At 39.8% G+C, this 17868-nt stretch overlaps 1 protein-coding gene across 16 annotated transcripts in view; it reads right to left on the bottom strand.

Annotated features, from left to right (window-relative positions):
- Positions 1-472: 472 nt before the first annotated feature.
- LOC119488123 (R3H domain-containing protein 2) overlaps positions 473-17868 on the bottom strand; it is a 65840-nt gene continuing 48444 nt past the window's right edge. For 10 of the 16 annotated variants that reach the window (XM_037769444.1, XM_037769529.1, XM_037769494.1 and 7 more), the window contains 10 exons: positions 16431-16724; positions 11492-11627; positions 9396-9553; positions 8859-8998; positions 7345-7445; positions 5862-6031; positions 4854-4998; positions 3619-3713; positions 2370-2454; positions 473-1758 (listed from right to left, as the gene is read on the bottom strand). In XM_037769444.1, coding sequence (XP_037625372.1) covers positions 1382-1758; positions 2370-2454; positions 3619-3713; positions 4854-4998; positions 5862-6031; positions 7345-7445; positions 8859-8998; positions 9396-9553; positions 11492-11627; positions 16431-16724 — 1701 coding nt within the window. In that variant the 3' untranslated portion in view covers positions 473-1381. The remainder of the gene's footprint in view (positions 1759-2369; positions 2455-3618; positions 3714-4853; positions 4999-5861; positions 6032-7344; positions 7446-8858; positions 8999-9395; positions 9554-11491; positions 11628-16430; positions 16725-17868) is intronic. The other 6 variants (XM_037769484.1, XM_037769549.1, XM_037769520.1 and 3 more) reach the window with 1 other exon arrangement.

Raw genomic sequence — 17868 nt, 5'->3', positions numbered from 1 at the left:
TATACACGCACACACATCCTACACACACACAAGGTGGAGTACGGCTCCATGTAGCTCAGACTTCAGAGCCAGCTTCAATAAAGTCAAACAATGAACCACAAGACACAGAAGATGTTTTGATAGATTTTTTCTCGACTTTTATATTTTTAAAAACAAACAAAAAATAACAGATTAAATAAAATTTACAGTAGACATATGCAATCATTGTGCACTTTAACTACTTCTTCTGATACGTTCTGCACAGCTGTCAACGAAAAACGCAAACACAATGGGGCGTCGGGGTGGAGCGGGGGGGATGTGGGACAGTTGCGGGAGAGAGGAGAGGACCAAAGAAGTGAGGTAGAGGGCAGTAAGGAGGAAACAAATGTAGGAAAGAGGAGAGGGGGGGATGAAGAGGGAAGGAGTAAAGGATAAAGGAAGACCTAAACTTTTTCACTCAGGGGAAAGAAAGAAAAATCACTGAATATATAGATTTCTTTTATTCCTTACATCACTTATATAAATATATTGAATCCCAAAAAACAAAACAAAAAAAAAAACTTCTGAGAAAAAAAAAAAAACAGCGCAATACAGAAACCCACAACAGCAGTAAGGCAAACAGAAAGCAAGAGAGGAGAGAGAGCAGTGAGAGAGTACATGAGAGGGACAGAGGAGCAGAGGCAGTATGAGACATGGCAAGAAAAGAGCGGTTGGTGGGGGAAAGCAGAGAGAGAGTGCGCAACTGTGCGTATGAAAATTTATAAATATGCGAGATTAAGAGACGACTGGGTGACGGAGAGTTGAGTAAGGAGAGAAAGCGTTGGCAGAAAAAGGAGGAATAGGAGGAAGGGTTGGAGAGCAGAGGGAGGAGGAGGAAGAGGAGAAGGTTTGACTGAGGTCGACTGTCCAGTGTGTTTTTGTTATGTGCTACGTGACCCTGTTGCCTGCGTTTGTGTGTGTCTGTAGGTGTCTCCTGTTGTGTGTGTGTGTGTGTGTGTGTGTGTGTGTGTGTGTGTGTGTGTGTGTGTGTCATTGCATGTGTTTTCGTATAATGGCAGCACACATTCCACGGCAACAGTGAAACACATGCTCGCGTGTCTTGTGTGCTCTTCTGCTTTATAAATACAAAACAAAAACAATGAATAAAAACAAACAACAAAATCATATTTGCAACCAAACACCAGCCACCTCATGATTCACACCTTCTTCCCTTTTATACATTTGACACATCGTTTTTAACTCATTTTTTTTTTATTTTTTAAGTTTTGTTTTTAAATTGTACACTAATGAGCAGTCCGCCTCAGTCCTCCTTCCTTTTTCCACCACTCCACCAAGAGTCTCTCTTTCTTTCTTTCTGTCCCTTTCACTTTCTTTCTTTCCTCCCCCTCTCTCTTTTTCCTTTTCACTGAGAACTGGCTCTCTCCAGAACACGCAGGTCATAGTTCTTTTTGGCGGCCCTCAGTTTGAAGAGGCTGGCCCCGCTGTTGTTAAGTTTGAAGGAAGCACTCTGGGCAGCCATGGTGCTGGGGAACACTGCCACCACTGTGTAGAGGTGAGCCGGGTCGTTGCCGTCGCCCTTCGCTCCCAGGCTGGTCCCGAGCCCCGCGGTGGCTCCTGGCCCGGCAAGACAGGGGCCGCAGCCTCCTCCTCGGCCTCCCTGGGGCTCCTTCAGCCACTGGATCTTGGCACCGCACATCGACAGCTGGTTGAAGAGCTTTTCAGCCTCTGGACGTGAAATCCCCTCTGGCAGGTCCGTTACCTCGAGTACTCGACTCACCACTGGACAAAGAAAGAGACGAGGAGAGCCCGAGAGAGAGAGAGACAGAAGATGTTAGTGAGCTTGGTTGCTCAAGCTGCATCTTTACAGACTTGAAGCATCTGCTCCAGAGACATGCTTTGTGTGTTTGCTCGTCTGTTTTTAGCTAAAGACTTTTTGCAATGTGCAGTGCTTGGGGGAATTATGGTTCTGAGGCCAGCAGGATACTCATATGGCGTATTTTTTAACGGGTGCATAACTGCACTTGAATGCAGTGCTGCGAGCACATTACAGTAGTCTTAGCAACTCGAGGTGTATTTAACGGCGTTCCACACCAGATGGAGCAGTTTGTGGATAAAACAATGCAAGGCAATCAGCAACATAGGCTGACTAATTGGATCTAATCTCAGCACACGCTCTACTGCCCTCTAGTATCTACTTCACACACATACAGCAACAACAGCCAAGGTGCTCAGATGAGAACAGACTGTTTCCTCTAATCATCAAATTCTCAGGTAATTCTTTGAAAACACAAGATCACATGGGAGGGAGTGTAATTATAACACCTGCAGAAAATGTAATGATAACACTGGTAGATGATATTCTGGTCTGTGATGATGCATCTCTAACTTACCAACATCGGTGGTGCCGAGATCTGTTGATGCAGATTTGAGTGTTTGTTTTTTCCCTCGCGCCCCGTGTTTCATTACTCCTTGGCCCTGAACACAACAACACAGATATTATGAGGCTTATTATTACAGTTCCACGACAAGACACTAGATGAGTGTAGAAGCAATCAGTGGGAGCCTTCTTCAACTTAAGTCTTTGGTAACTGCCATACACACGTGCTGGCTTGGCTCGCTTCAGTTTGACTCGACATGTCAGCCCGACAACAGGGCTACCCCCTTGAAGGTGTGTGTCTGTGTGTGTCTGTGTGTGTGTGTGTGTGTGTGTGTGTGTGTGTGTGTGTGTGTGTGTGTGTGCGTGTGTGTGTGTGTGTGTGTGTAGAGGTAAAAGGAGCGGCTGTAAAACGGTGGATAAACACATTTAATTTCCTGTATTCTTCACAATTAAGTCCCCCGTTATTTTTGCTGCTTGTTTTCTTCCTCTCTACAGCACAAGTAGACTTGTTTTTGTTTTTATTAAGAATAGCCGCTAATAAAACACCGCTAATCTGGAGATAAACGTTATTTAAACGTAATTTCCTATAAATTCTTCACAATAAAAGTCCCCCGTTATTTTGTTTTTTTGAATGCTTTTATTATGAAGCAGCAAAATAAGGATACGTTGGGTTTTCATCAGCAGCAACTTGACACGTCTCCTGTTACTCTCAGCTGAACTCGAAACAGTAAAAGGAGAGAGAATAAACCTCAAACCACACAGATTCGGTTAGAAGCTTCAAAAGTACTGAGAACTGAACACTCAGAGACTTTTAAAGACGTCTCTCTGGTCTCCTGCAAGGAGGTGAGTCTCGTTCCCAACCTGCTCGCAACACATGCTTGTTTTGGGGGGTCATCATGTGTTGGCGTGACGTCTCCACGACCCTCTTGGAGGCAGGTCGGGCACACTGTTCCCCAACTTAAAAAAATATATATCTTCATTCACAGAACCAAGATATTCTGTGGTTACTAGTTGGTCAGTAAAACATCGATGGATATCATGACGGCTCTATTTAAGCCAGAAATAAACATTACAGGAGCAATATATGCTCGAAATGTCTTGTCAATAAGAGCAGCATGAATTATCAAAGGTCTGACAATTTCTTAATGCATATCGGCTGACTGGAGGGGCCTGTTTAAAAGAATATCAAGACCAGTCAATATCACAGCCTTAACATGTAAAAGAGTTTAGTTACATTAGTACAAAGGCCTGGCGGTACTGACCTGATGGGAGCTGTAGGAGGACTGGGCATGCATGAGAGGAGGAGGACACAGACTGTACTGGAGAGGCTGCCCCAACAGAGAGTAGCGTCCATCACCTAAACAACAGAAATCACAAGTTGAAATCAATCCTGAAAATACTTCAATTTAGAGTTTTATTGCTCCAGTAGAGAGGTCAGGTGATCCGTATCACCACACTTTCTCTTTTTCAAGAGAGACCTGGCCAAGAGGGCATAATAAGAACAGTGTTACAACAATGAATACACTTACAAGGAGCTGTCAAAAGGGAGATGGATTTAATGAGGGTTTATAGAATTGGTAAAGATTTCACATTCAAGATTTCCTTTCAACACAACTTGGGAGAGTAATAAGAAAAACCTGCAAAGCATCCAAAGGATTAGAAGTGGGTCAAAGGGCTTAATGTGGCTCATTACTACGACCTGCCTCATGGTGACATCACATTGATCGTAGACTGATGTAAGAACCTATTTGTATGTGTAATCACACGTTCCACACAGCGGGTCTATCGATCAGTAAATGTATTGTGACTGTGTGTGTCAATATGGGTCATAGGGCAGGGACGAGGTAAAACCATTAGTGGGTCAGAGGTTGGACTGGGTGACAGAGTGGCGGTCGTGTGAACCTGCTGAAGCTATTGGGTCAGGGCCAAAAGCCACCTGACCAGGTTCAGAAAGTCACTGTGGCACAAGTCTAAGCAGGGATTCAAGCACACAGCTGTAACGTGTAAGTTCGTGTTTGTTTGCCTGTGACCTAAAAGGAGAAATCGTGTTTTTTCTTATTTTTGTAGTTTTGCCCATCACTTCTAAGGGTCGTGATAACTGTTATAAATATATATATATATATATACATATATATATATATATATATATATATATATATATATATATATATATATATATATATACATATATATATATATATGTGTATATATATATATATATATATATATATATATATATATACATATATATATATATGTATATATATATATATATATATATATATATATATATACATATATATATATATATGTATATATATATATATATATATATATATATATATATATATATATATATGTATATATATATATATATATATATATAACTGATATCTTTTAACATGTTTATTGCAGGTTTTCTTTCATTTTCCAGTACTGCTGTGTGTAAGATATCTGTGTATGTATTTCAACCTTCACCCTTCTTGTTCATTTATACCTTGAGCTGGTCCTCCTGGCCGGGGAAACTGGGAAATGAGGGGTAATGGTCCCAGGCCTGGACAGACGCTGCTGACGCTGCCGGAGGGAGACGGGGTGGGTGACTGAGTGGGGGAGGCCAGGGGACTCGTCAGCTGGGTACTGGCCTGGACACAAAGAGGAAGAAAAGAAGAGGAAAAATATAAAATACTGTGACACATGAGTGCTCCTGTTGACCACTAGGGGGCTGCTAATGAATGAGAATATGTACATGAATGACTGGATTTGGGAGTTACGGGCTGGACCATAGACTGTGTATAAAGACCATAGACTGTGTATAAAGACGGACGACATAACATCTCGATCGCCCCCTGGTGTCTGGCTGCAGTACAGGTCATAAATCTCAAAAAAGTCAATGTACACTTCAAATAAACTTTTCCCAAAGATGGTTTCTGTCATTTTAGGTACGCTGATGTACGTTCAATTGTTAATCTTTCTGATAAGTTTGGTTTTATTTGATGCTATAAAAAGGGGTGAGACGTCATGACTGACAGCTGCTCTGAGCGATTTAGTCACGCAACCGGAGGCTCGGGAATTGTACGAGAGAGGAGATCTAAATCTAACTTTCCATCCGTCTGTGTAATAGAACATGTGTCAATTTGATCATAAATGTAGTTATAGGTATATTATGGTTAGTTGTTGTGTCTTTCTAGCCAAACAGCTAACGTGGCTCACGCTAGCAAGCTGTGGTCGTGCTCGGGCAGGTGTGTGGGCGGGACCTCAATACCGCGGCTCCAGCCACCCGATCACTACTGTACAGACTCTGGCTCCAGATTACGTCAAAATCTCCAGATGGCAGCTCCCGTATCCGGGATATTTTGGCTTCACTTTTGTATAGTGGGAGGAAGTGGACACGCGTCGTCCATCTCTATTTACAGTCTATGGTCTGGACCCATGAGATCCTTCACATTGTTTTTACAAATAACGTCACCCACTGGTCGAGAAGATCTTCATGTGTATTTGTGTGTACCTGTGGAGTGTTGTCTGGTTTGTAGAGCTCTCCTGGCTTGCTGGGCCTCTGCTCTATGCTGTAGTACTTGCATGGGTTCCACTGGACCAGAGGAGGGTTCTGGGAAGGCTGTGGTCCATTGGGGACGCTGAGCTGCATGACCATCACCCCAGGCCCAGGAGGCGGTACTCCTGAGAGAGCATACAGAGAGACAGGCACACATGTAGATAAACGGGTGATATACTATGACATTTATTAGTGACTGTGGACTTAGAACATCACTGACAGGTCTCTATAGGACCCAAGGCTTAGGCCTATTGTTGAATTTAGTCTCAGGGCAGGGGGAAAGTTTGAAAAAAGAGCCTGAAATATAACTTTTAGAGCAAATTACTGCCATAAATGGGGCTGAGAAACTGACCAATCAAATTCGTTTTTCAACAAATAGACATACAGCTGAGTAAATGGCACAAACTAGAGCAAAGGTTGAAAGGATAAAGTGACCATCATACGATCAACATTTACTTAATTTCAAACAGGGAGCACAAGGCCTTCCTGATGTTTAGGTTTTCCGTAATTTCAACAAACATTCCCTTTTTATCGATTTACAAGTTCAACATTCGAACCCTGTGTACCTCTGTCCGAACTTTACCCTGAATACCTTTCACCTGATTGAGGACAGCTGCAATTTGGATATCACTAGATGGCAGATTTTCACCACGCAATTATCGTGGCCAAAAGAATTCACGATAATGATATTATTGTAATATCTATAGAAAAATTGAAAGAAATAATAATTATGCTAACAGTCAAATTCATCTTCATCTGTGCGTTTTGCCAAATAAATTACACTCAAAATACAAAAGTAGGGAGGTGGAGAGAGAGTCTGTAACCATAACTATGATAATTTAAGAGGCAGCTATTTAACAGTTAATTTGTACATGGTAAAGTTTATCAGCCCATTTTATCTGTAGTGTGGCATTTATCCTATGATTATTATTACTGTCAATGTGTACTTTAATTATTATTGTTTATTTTTATTTTTTTTATCTTTTTATCTTATTTTTTTTCTTCTTTTTAAAAAAAGAATTAATTTAACTTTGTTTTTTGTTCTTGCGCAATGAGTGAGGGTTGAGTGAGAGGGGGCTTTGATGGAAAAATACCAAAATATGGAGGAACAATCATCTACATTTGTGCTCTATTTGTACACCTGATGTTACTCCCAATAAATTATTACGAAAAAAAGAGGCGGCTATTTACACACTATTATTATGTGTATTATTACATTATATCAATATTTAATTTTTAAATATTACGGTTATCGTCAATACCGGTATATCGCAACACCCCTACTCCAAGCATTCATTTTAGGAGAATAAAGTTCACAAATTAGATCAAATTAATTCAATTAAAATCTTAAAAAAAAGCTAAAATCATGTTCATCTAGTGGTCACAAAATGTTTAACTAATGGCCACTTTACAGCCTCTTGACACTGTCAAATCTCACCTGAATATTGCTGCTGCAACTGTTGAGGGTTGCAAGGGGACGGCGACTGTGTGATTTGATACTGCTCAGAGCTGGGGGGCTGCAGGTAACCTACAGCCGGGCTGCAGCATTAGACACAAACAAAGAGGGATAAAGTAAATGCATGGGGAAAGGTAATTCACACACACATACAGGAGGATAGATCACCACACACACATACAGGAGGACAGATCACCACACAACATGTCCTGGGGCCTCATTACAGACAAATATCCTAACTGCTTGTCCTACCCATCTATAGGTCCCATATTATGCTAATTTTCAGGTTCATACTTGCATTTTATGTTTCTATTAAAGCATATTTACATGCTGTAATTTAAAAAAAACAACTTTATTTCCTTCATACTGTCTGCCTGAGTATGCCTGTACTTACCCTCTGTCTGAAACGCTCCATTTTAGCGCATTTCAACAGAATTGCGTTGCTAGGCTACAGCTTGGTGACATCACAACTGTACAGAAATCCTAACTGCTCGTTTAAAAGGCACAGTTTCTGAATACGGGCCGTGTGTATTTCTCCATGGATTGAATGTTTCGATACTTTCACAGTATTTATATAGCACTTAAACCTGCTTTGTTATAAAAAATCTCATTTTGTACAATATGGGACCTTTAATTTTCAAAGATAAGAAATATCCCATCTTCCAATTACAGAAGCAATTTCTGAACTCATGGCCGTGTCCTATCTTATCTCAGACTTATCTTAACTTATGAAATCCTAACTATAACTGTAAATTTGATTCTTCAATCGGCACTCGTCCTGTCCTGCTTCTATCTATGTTTAGAAAGTACCGGTAGGCTACTCGAGATGGACAAGCCATAATAAGTCACCCTTAGCAAAAATACGACCACTGGTAGAGCCCCATGCCTCCTTGTAGGCCTCTCCCGAGCCGGACGTAGCATGTTGATCAAATTCAAAATGAATCGTCTTGGCAGTCGATATATACCCATTAATACAGTTTGAGTAGCCTTTCAATAATCATATTTCGGTGTTTATTTTCCCCATCTTCGTTGTCATTGCCATACAGACCTAACAACTGTATTGCTGCTATTTTTGGCAGTTATTTTGAATCTTTTGGATTTTGAAATTTTGAGAATAGGGTCGATGCCATCCTAACTTAGGTTTCCTAACATGGGAATTCCCTAAGTTAGGACGGTTTTGTAATAGCGAAATTCCTATCCTAAGATAAGATAGGAATTCTTCATAAATGCAGATAGGAAACATGTTTCTGTAATACCAAAAATCTGAAATGTCATCCTAAACTGAGATAAGACGGGATTTCAGACTTTTTCTATAATGAGGCCCAAGTAGATTAAAAACAATACTAAATATCATTTATGTTTACCAAGGTGTCAAATTTCAATGTTTAGCAGTCATCTATAAGTATATCACATCTGTACACAACTCTGCTACAAACACACATACACATTTCTTAACTGTGATTGCCAACGAATGAATATGATATATTCAGACATACCTTGTGCTATTCTGCTGTGTGGGTGTGATAACACTGTAGTAGACAGGCATGGGCCCCTGGACAGACTGGCTGACAGGCACCATCACCTGCTGCTGGTACTGCTGCTGCACCACCTGCTGATTTTCATTTCCAACTGGTACCTGGAAAAGTTTAAAGGGTCAAGAGAAAACACATCATTTAGGAATAATTACTTGGTGGTTCTTCTTCTGACTGCTAAAAGCTAAGAAAAGTTTTGAAAAAAGAGAAGATAAGACTAACAGAGAGGGATTAACTCAAGACCTGTCATGATGTCATTTTACATATTCAATAAAGACTGCATCCGTTTTTACATTTTTCAGTCATTCAGCTTTGTCTGACTCTTCAACATCAACTGTTGTTTTAAGTGTGCACCAGGTGGAGCTGTTTAACTTGGTAAGATTAGTCACATGTAAATGGACACTGGTGGAAAGGCTCATTTTCTTACCAAAAACAATAAAAGTGTTATTTTTGTATCCTTTATTCATTTTTGTCCTACAGTTGACTTAAAACTGTCCATACCTGATATGATGGCATCTGTGGGTACTGAACCATTATGCTTTGCATTTGTCCTCCCATGCCTGCCCTCTGGGAATTGAGCAGACCAGGGTTTTGGGGCTGCTGCACACCTATCATGCCCTGGTAGCTCGGCTGCTGGTTGGGCATCATGGTCTGGAGACCTGATGACAACAGACAAACAATTGTAGAGAAATTAGAGTAGTGTGATAAAGGAAGAGTGAAGTATAAGAGAGGAGAAAGAGAGACAAGTAGTTGGGCCTTTGAGGGAAAAATCACAGTAGACTACAACGGGACAGAAGTAGAGTTGACTTCAACAAATACAGAACAAATCAGTTTGCAGGTTTATGGTGCTGAGAGTTATCTCAAAATTGAGGCAACTTGGATGATGGCACACAAAAAACAACACATTTCTCCGGACAACCTTTATACTTTTTTTAGGTTTATATGCTGTATACCTTGTTTTCATGAAAAAAGAGGATGTTAGTAGCACTTTATTTACACAAAATAAAGAGTTTTACATCTCAAAAGTATTTGCAGAAATACTCAGAAGCAAACAGACTTCATACCAAGTAAATTCAAAGTTTAGTACATAAGGGATAATGCCCTACGAGGTGTCCATTATCAGGAATTAATGGACGATGTGGAGGCTAGAACCGGTTGCCTCCGCAAAGTGCATTAATTCCTGATAATGGACACCTTGTTGGGTATTATCCCGTTTATACCGTGGTCACTTGCCAAAGAACAAAAATTAAGATCATTAATTTGTATTTTCATGCGTTTTGCAACCAAAATCGTAAGTTGTTCACAAGCCATAACTCAATTTTCCCGTTAACACCTAAGGGTTTGCTAATGTCTGAAACAATTATTAGCATCCCATAAGGTTCTTAAGCAAAGAAAATGTTGTTCACTACTCCAGTAAATAGGACAAACCTTAGCTACGACTTAGTAACGGGAGATCTTTTTAGTCCGCTCAGCTCATAGAACCGTTATGTTAGCAAGATTCAGCATCAATAACATTACGTACGGTTGAAAAACAGAAAAATATAATTTAAGAGTATGTTCACTAGCTATCTATCCAGCCATGTAATTGTCCCAAAATCAATATCAAGAGTTTTACGAGCAAATGAGAGGCCATGTGTACTGTTGGACGCAGCCTGAAGTAGCGAGTTGAATAGCAAATGGGAGATAATTGTTTATGTAACACAAAGTATCAGTCAGTTCAGAGGGGCAGGGTAACTTACTTCTTGCAGCTTGTGTATTACAGACATCATCCTGTGGTGTTCAGAGGATGAGGCACTGAAGGATTAACGTCACACTCAGTGTTGTAAATAAAATATTTTTTTGTAGGAAGCGCATTCATTTAGAACGGTGAACAGACTGTTTCGCTGGAACCACTTAGTAGCTGTCCATTATCAGGGAGGCACCCTGCAGCCGATGAGAGTCGAGTATTCACCCAGACCATGGTATATGTTAAATATAAATCTTGACCATATCAAGAAACACTCATATATATATTTAGGTCACACTGACCGCAGTGATAAATCTGGCATGCCTCCGTTATGAGCCAAAGTCCATTCAGGTTGTCAACAATGTCTGTCTGTCACTTACTGTACAAACACACAGCCAACCTGTCCCTAACAGACCCCAAAGACCAAAGAGAGATTGAAGGATAACGCTGACAGGGTTTTCCATGAAAAAAAGGGAAGAGTCTATTTTGGTCCGAGCATATTTGACTTGGCAGAACAATGCAGGGACAAGGTTGTTTAAAATCAACCTTTCACTTGGTAGACTTAGACCCAAGTATGATTTTACAATTTTTGCTGACGGGAACAGCTTAACAGGGTTAAATATTACAAGTAGACAGTACCTGTGTATTGATTTGTTCAGGATACAATTTGGATGGCGCTCTTAATAAAAACAATCTATTCTATTTTCATAGCTCTATTCTGATTTCCAGTGATAACATCCTCGATATAAATATCAAAGACAAAAGTAGACAAATATATATATGTCTTTATGTAGTTATCCATATCCATCCATTCATCTATGTAGAATTGAGGTAGAGCTTTTGACAGTACAGCCTAACACAATGTACTGACCTGACTGCTGTGTGGGCTGAGGCATGGGTTGTGTGCGCTGGGCAGGATAAGACACCTGGTGGGAGATGGGCTGGGGCACACGGTACTGCTGGCCTGAGCTGGGATACTGACCAGGAGGGTAGTATGACACCTGTATCTGAAGAGAAAAACAACAACACAAACATTTAGTGATTATTCTGTTGGGTAAAATATTAACAATCAAAGCTGACTTTCCTGAAAAATACATGTGAAGCCAATTTCTTTTGGAAAAAAAAAAAAAATGCTACAAAACACCACAACATGAAAATGGGAAAAATTATTTGCTCTAGTGAAGTGCAGTTTTGTGCAAGTTACTCAGGAAGTGTAATAAGTTACTTTTTACGTATTACTCCTTTAAAAAGTAATATTACTTTACTTGGCATCAAAGTAATTAGTTACTTTACTCGTTATATTACTATATTACTTTCGCTGAAGGGATCCTATTCATTTTATTTTGCCTCTTGTTATTGTTAAGAATAACTGTTGGTGAATCAAAGATTAGCAGTCTTCAACCTTGCTGACACATGGCACAGAGACAATAACAAGGAGCTCCCTCCTATATTTTCATGGCATTGAGAACACATCATTACTTTTTTTATGTACAGTATTATTGTCAATTGTGACATACCTTTACTATCGTAGCTCAGTTTAAGCACATTAAGCCTGCAATAGCTCACTTCTTGGCCACTTGGGGGCAGCGGAAACAAGCTCTGAGAGCAACCCTGACATGAAATCACCCTTTGAGTTGATATGGCAAACTTGTTATCAAGTTTCATATTTACACAACCAGTAGATAAAAAGCAACATTAGCATTTATTTGGAATCACATGTCTGTCCACCTGATTGATGATTTCAAATTCAATATTCCCTCCTCTATTAGCTCTGTTTTTGGTCTTCATCAACTTTTCAGGGAAATGGCTGCTCTAACTGCTAAATGCGTCACTATGTTCACCAGCTAGTCACCGACATTGTATGTCTACTGTTTGGTGCAGGACAGTCGACATAGACATATGAGATCGGTGACAGTGAATCAAAACAGTAAAGTATTGGACTGGAAATTCGAAACAATGACTTGAAAATTGTTTTGTGGCACCACAATTATCTGCGGCTTCATAACTACGAGCATTAGTTAACCATTGTTAAGAAAATTGATTATAGCAGATTTAAGACAATGCCTATAGAAATCAATTCTGTGCTTCCTGGTCAGTGTTCAACAGTGATGTGCACAAAGAAGAATGTTCAATAGAAAGCATCTAACGATGTATAACAGTTACAGAGGTGTTGAACGTTGAAGCTTGAACAACTTGCGGCTTATACAACTGGGCTAAATGTAGCATACAGAATTTCCAAACGAGACATCAAATGGACAAACGGAGAGGAAGTTGAATGTTAGGAGGATCGATAGTTCCTGCCTCCACATTCATCTGCATACATGACAACATTCAGCCCATCTACAGGCTGCAGCGGTGTCAATATTTGCACTCCTGTTATACTGTCGACCACCCACACATTGAGCAACACCGAGCATCTTCCTTTCCCAGCCAATGCTGTTTATACAAGTATGGAAATCTAAGAGTGAGGATAATATAGGACGGTGTGTAGGGTGATAAAAGGCATGAAAAGATGCTGTCTATATAGGTCAGAGCTTGGAGCTACAAAATAAAAGTGCAGAAAATGAAAGCTAAAAGATGGATTACTTAAAGAAAATCCTTTTAAAAAAATAGGTTTTACACTACGTAACATATCAAAACTATTTGTAAGATCGCACATAGTGGGTAAACATAAAGATTGATTCAATAATACAAAGTCCCATAAGCAAGCAAATGTGGAAAAAACACACAAAAGCACGACAACTATTGGTTTGCACTGCTGTCTGAGTACTGTAAAATGTGCTCTTGATTCCAGTAAATGGTCTTGTGATAGTGTACTTCATTAGTGTCTGTATGCTCTAATTGACAAGCTGCTTTAAGGAGATACTACTGACCCCAGATTCCCTTCTTATGAACACAACACTAATGCCAATTTAAAAAAAGTAATTTAGTCACTTCAGCTATTAAAAACTCTACTAAACAGACTATCTTCCTCTACAACTTAGCCCCAGAGCCACATTACAGGGCCTAATATCTCCCACAGGGTGTTTAATAGCCAGGTCAATTTAGTTCTCTCTGCTCAAATGAATTATAATAACTACTTTATGGATTCAAGCAGAAGCCTGAGGGAGGGAAGGAAGAAAGAGTGTGAGTGACAGAGAGTGAGAGAACTCATTATTGTCACCGCCTCTGCAATCAGACGAATGTGACAGGCGAGCTGGCTGACTGAGACCGAGCTTGTTGAGGTGACACACGGCGCTTTGGGTGCGAGGACCAAACTCCCCCACTGGGTGAATCCTGCTACTTCACAGTAATCACATCGCTGTTATGTCAGATGCCTAAACTCTTTGAGTTTATAAAAGAAAGATCTTTTCAACTTGTGATATTTATGGCATTTATGAATCACATAATTTTACAGTATCGTGTTATGATACGGGTTCGTAATTTCCTAGGAAGTTTCTTGGAATGGACTACGTAATTTGAAAAGAATTATAAGTAAAGTAGAGACAGTGTTACATTGGTACAATTCCAATTAATGGCTAAGCTAGTGCAACGTAGTCTGTCAGTGCACAGCAGGTCAGCCAAAGCATGCAAAAGCATAACTGTCTACAGGCACATTGCAATTTCACAACTTCACTTTCAATTGTCACTTTACTTTTATAAACTGTTTTACGAATTGTTAGACCTCTGTGTGTATATACATACATATTATTCTCCTCTATACATACTACATTCCTGTTTACACCTCTGTGCACATATATTACTTCTCATTGTACATATACTACAAACTGTTTACATTCAGTTTTCCCATCTGAAATACTGTTATCAACTAAATTACAAATTGACATTACTATTTTATATTTATTTATGTCTATATTTATTTTAACTGCACTATTTTATTCCTTAGATTATCATTTTTCTTTTACTTTTACTTGTGTGATTTCCCCTTTTATATATACAGTACATATTTTTATGAACATTGTTGAAGGAACCTTAGACCAAAGATTATCATTGCCAATGGCTGCTTTGCTGGAATTGAAATATGACAAATAAAGAACCTTGAACTAATTCAACACATCTGAAGAATTAAGTTTCAAAAAATTAAAATAATACTGAAGGAATATTTTCTTGGGGTTCTTTCATGGACATGTGTACTTTCCCAGTAATTAGTACCAAATTATAGAGTTCTTTCCAGGAAACAGTAGTAATTATTCAGAAATGACAGATGTTTAAAATAAAGCATTACCATTTTGACAGGGGGGAGAAAGACTAGAGACAAAGGGGTATGATGGGACAACTACTGCATTTGAATCAAGATGCATGAGCTTCTATTTTTGTCATTCATTGACAGGTGGAACAACACAGGTTGTGATTACACATTTTCCTGTAATTTTGTATGTGGAAACATTAAGTAGACACATGGTATTTGCTGTGGGTAGAGCAGGCTTGCCAATTAAACCAGTTATTATTTCCTTGTACCGGGAAACTATTACTCAGTGTGACGTTGTTTAACTGTAATTGCTGTCACTTAATTATATCTTATTTTTTAGCACCAGAAAACAAGAGGTCTTATTCCAACAACTATAAGTAGTTCCCTGTACACCTTAACTGTAAAGGGAGATGACTGACTTGGGCTGTTGTGTATCCCTTGTTTAACCAACATTGGAGTTCCCTGGTTATACATTGCTAAGAGATGAATCAAGAATTACTCTTATTCTGGCTGTAAAGTTCCTTAATGGAAAACCACCATGGGTTATATCACTCATACTACATAAAAGAAAGCAGTCAAGTTTCATCTCTCCGTGTCTGTATGTTAACAAGGTGCAGCGATGATCACGTGGTGTACCCTTCTCTTTCATCAGCATATCTTTACATTAACACTCATTAATATGAGGTGTAAGGAACACGATCCTCCACAGTGCAAAAATCTCAAGGAAGCAGGAACAGTCTGATACGAAACGGAGATAGTGTCAGCGTGTTTGAAAAGAATTCAAACCCAAAGGAGATATTAACTATTTCACACATGCATAACTGTGGTGGAATAAACTACTTGAACTCTTCCAGTACACATAGTTCCCTCCAGAAAATCAAAAAACACTCAAGTCCTCTATCGCCAGAAAGTATAGGCATAATGTCATCAGTTCTTCCTGTTTTGTCCACAGCGGTAATGCAACTCCTCTATTTACGAAATATAGTGAAGTGAATGCTCTAAAGCATGCGGTTCTCAAACTTTTTGGATGTGGGGACCAGCAAGCTAGAGGAAAGGGTGGTCTCGCGCCTTCTGCACATGCATCATTCAGCACAGTGAAGTGAACAGCATCCAAAAGAAGTAACTTAAATTAATATTAAATGTATCCCTTCCAAATAAATTTAAATTGTCCAGTATGGTGGCCCTAGATCAAGGAGACATAATCAAATTCGGTGCATTTTCGTGTTGCTTCTCATGTATCTATTCCTCCCTGGATATGAATCCCTGTGAATTCTGCAAGCCTTACTTGCAATATAAACAAAGGGTACAGTATTACAGCATGTCTTGTAGACCTGGGGCCAATTACTATTATAATGATAATACAAAAATACACTTATCATATGTTAAAGCCAATAAAATGCTAAATGGTGGGTGTTTGACACACAAGAGAATACCAGAGTGTCGGGCAGGTGAGGTCCCAAAACCATAATAAAATATTTCGCTAGTATAGTACTATCACTTTCTGAGAAATACTGCTTCTGTCTGAAACTCTAAGGACATTCAAACAAAACCTAAAAAAACATGCGATAACTGGATGTTAACCCTGATGCCTTTATATAACAACCTGTGGAGAATGACGTACCTGTTGAGGTGGAGGGGGCTGCATGTAACCTTGTGGGGGCGGCGGGGCCTGCATGACGGGCTGGGATGGAGGAGGTGGTGGAGGTGGGGGATGGGGGTGTCCAGTGGCGGGCTGGTAGCCAGATGGAGGCGGCATAGGCTGACCCGTGGTAGCCATGATGTAGCCGGTCTGAGGAGGGGGGTGCTGGGTGAGCACCGTGGGAGGAGCCTGATACATGGGTGGAGGCTCAGGGTTCTCACTGGAGCCCTGCCGACTCAGCGTCATCTGGGTGAATTGAGGCGCCAGCTCTTCTCCCTGGGAGGAATGGGAATGATGTCACTGGTGGGTTTTGATTGCCACTACACTAAATACAAGTACAAAATGATTAGTATGAATCTAGATTGCAGTATTTAATACAACATGCATGATATAATAAATAACTGCAAATTATACTCAAAGACAGTATTCTGAAACAGCAGTAGGCATTAAGTGCATAATAGCAAGTCATTGCATGCATCGTCTACAGATATATAAAGCTATAGGTCATGATCTAAAGCTATATATATATGTAGCTTTATACAATATATATCTGTAGATAAAGTTACAGGTCATGACCTCAAATGGGCTTCAGACATGTCTGCTGCTGGTATCACTATGTCAGTGCCTCTTGTGAATTTTGAAGTTGTGGTGAAAGGTCTGAGGTCTGTGTGATTGAGAGTGATTACTAAAGCCATAACGCCACATTAGCAACAGTGTGAGAGCACATTAGATATGAGTGTTAAAGGAAAACTTTGACATTTTGGAAAATACCCCGTCTACCATCTTACAAAGTGTCAGATGAGAGGATCGATACCAATTTCATCTCTTTGCATCCAGTGCAATAAGAAAAGCTGGATTGCGAGCTAAAACAAAGGACGCAGTTCTGCAGTTGTTGGGTCTTCACATCTGTCTCAACCAGTCGCTGCTCATGTGGCAGAACGTTCACTTTGCTGATTAGAATGAGAGCAGTGCAATGGATATATTTGCGAAGCGAATACTACACATTAGTCAACTGTAGCATTTCATCAAATTGGGTGACAAAAATCAAACAAATCATAACATGGAAAACTGCAGCCCAGCAGGCAACAACAGCTGTCAGTGTGCTGATTTGACTATGACTTGCCCACAACTGCATGTGATTATCATAAAGTGTGCATGTCTGTAAAGGGGAGACTTGTGGGTATCAATAAAACACATTTTCATTCATATATCCTGAGGTCAGAGGTCAAGGGACCACTTTGAAAATGGCCATACCAGTTTTTCGTAACCAAAATGTAGCATAAGCGTTATTTAGCCTCCTTCCCGACAAGTTAGTATGACATGGTTGTTACCAATGGATTCCTTGTTTTTTTTAGTTACATATGATAACAGTATCTTCAGTCTAGCTTTAAAACTGAGCCTACGACCTAAAAATCGCAAG

This window comes from Sebastes umbrosus, chromosome 1 (genome assembly GCF_015220745.1).
Source record: "Sebastes umbrosus isolate fSebUmb1 chromosome 1, fSebUmb1.pri, whole genome shotgun sequence".
NCBI classification, from domain to species: Eukaryota; Metazoa; Chordata; class Actinopteri; order Perciformes; family Sebastidae; genus Sebastes; species Sebastes umbrosus.
The sequence above is the reverse complement of the archived record's forward strand: the minus strand, read 5'-3'. Positions and strand labels throughout refer to the sequence as shown.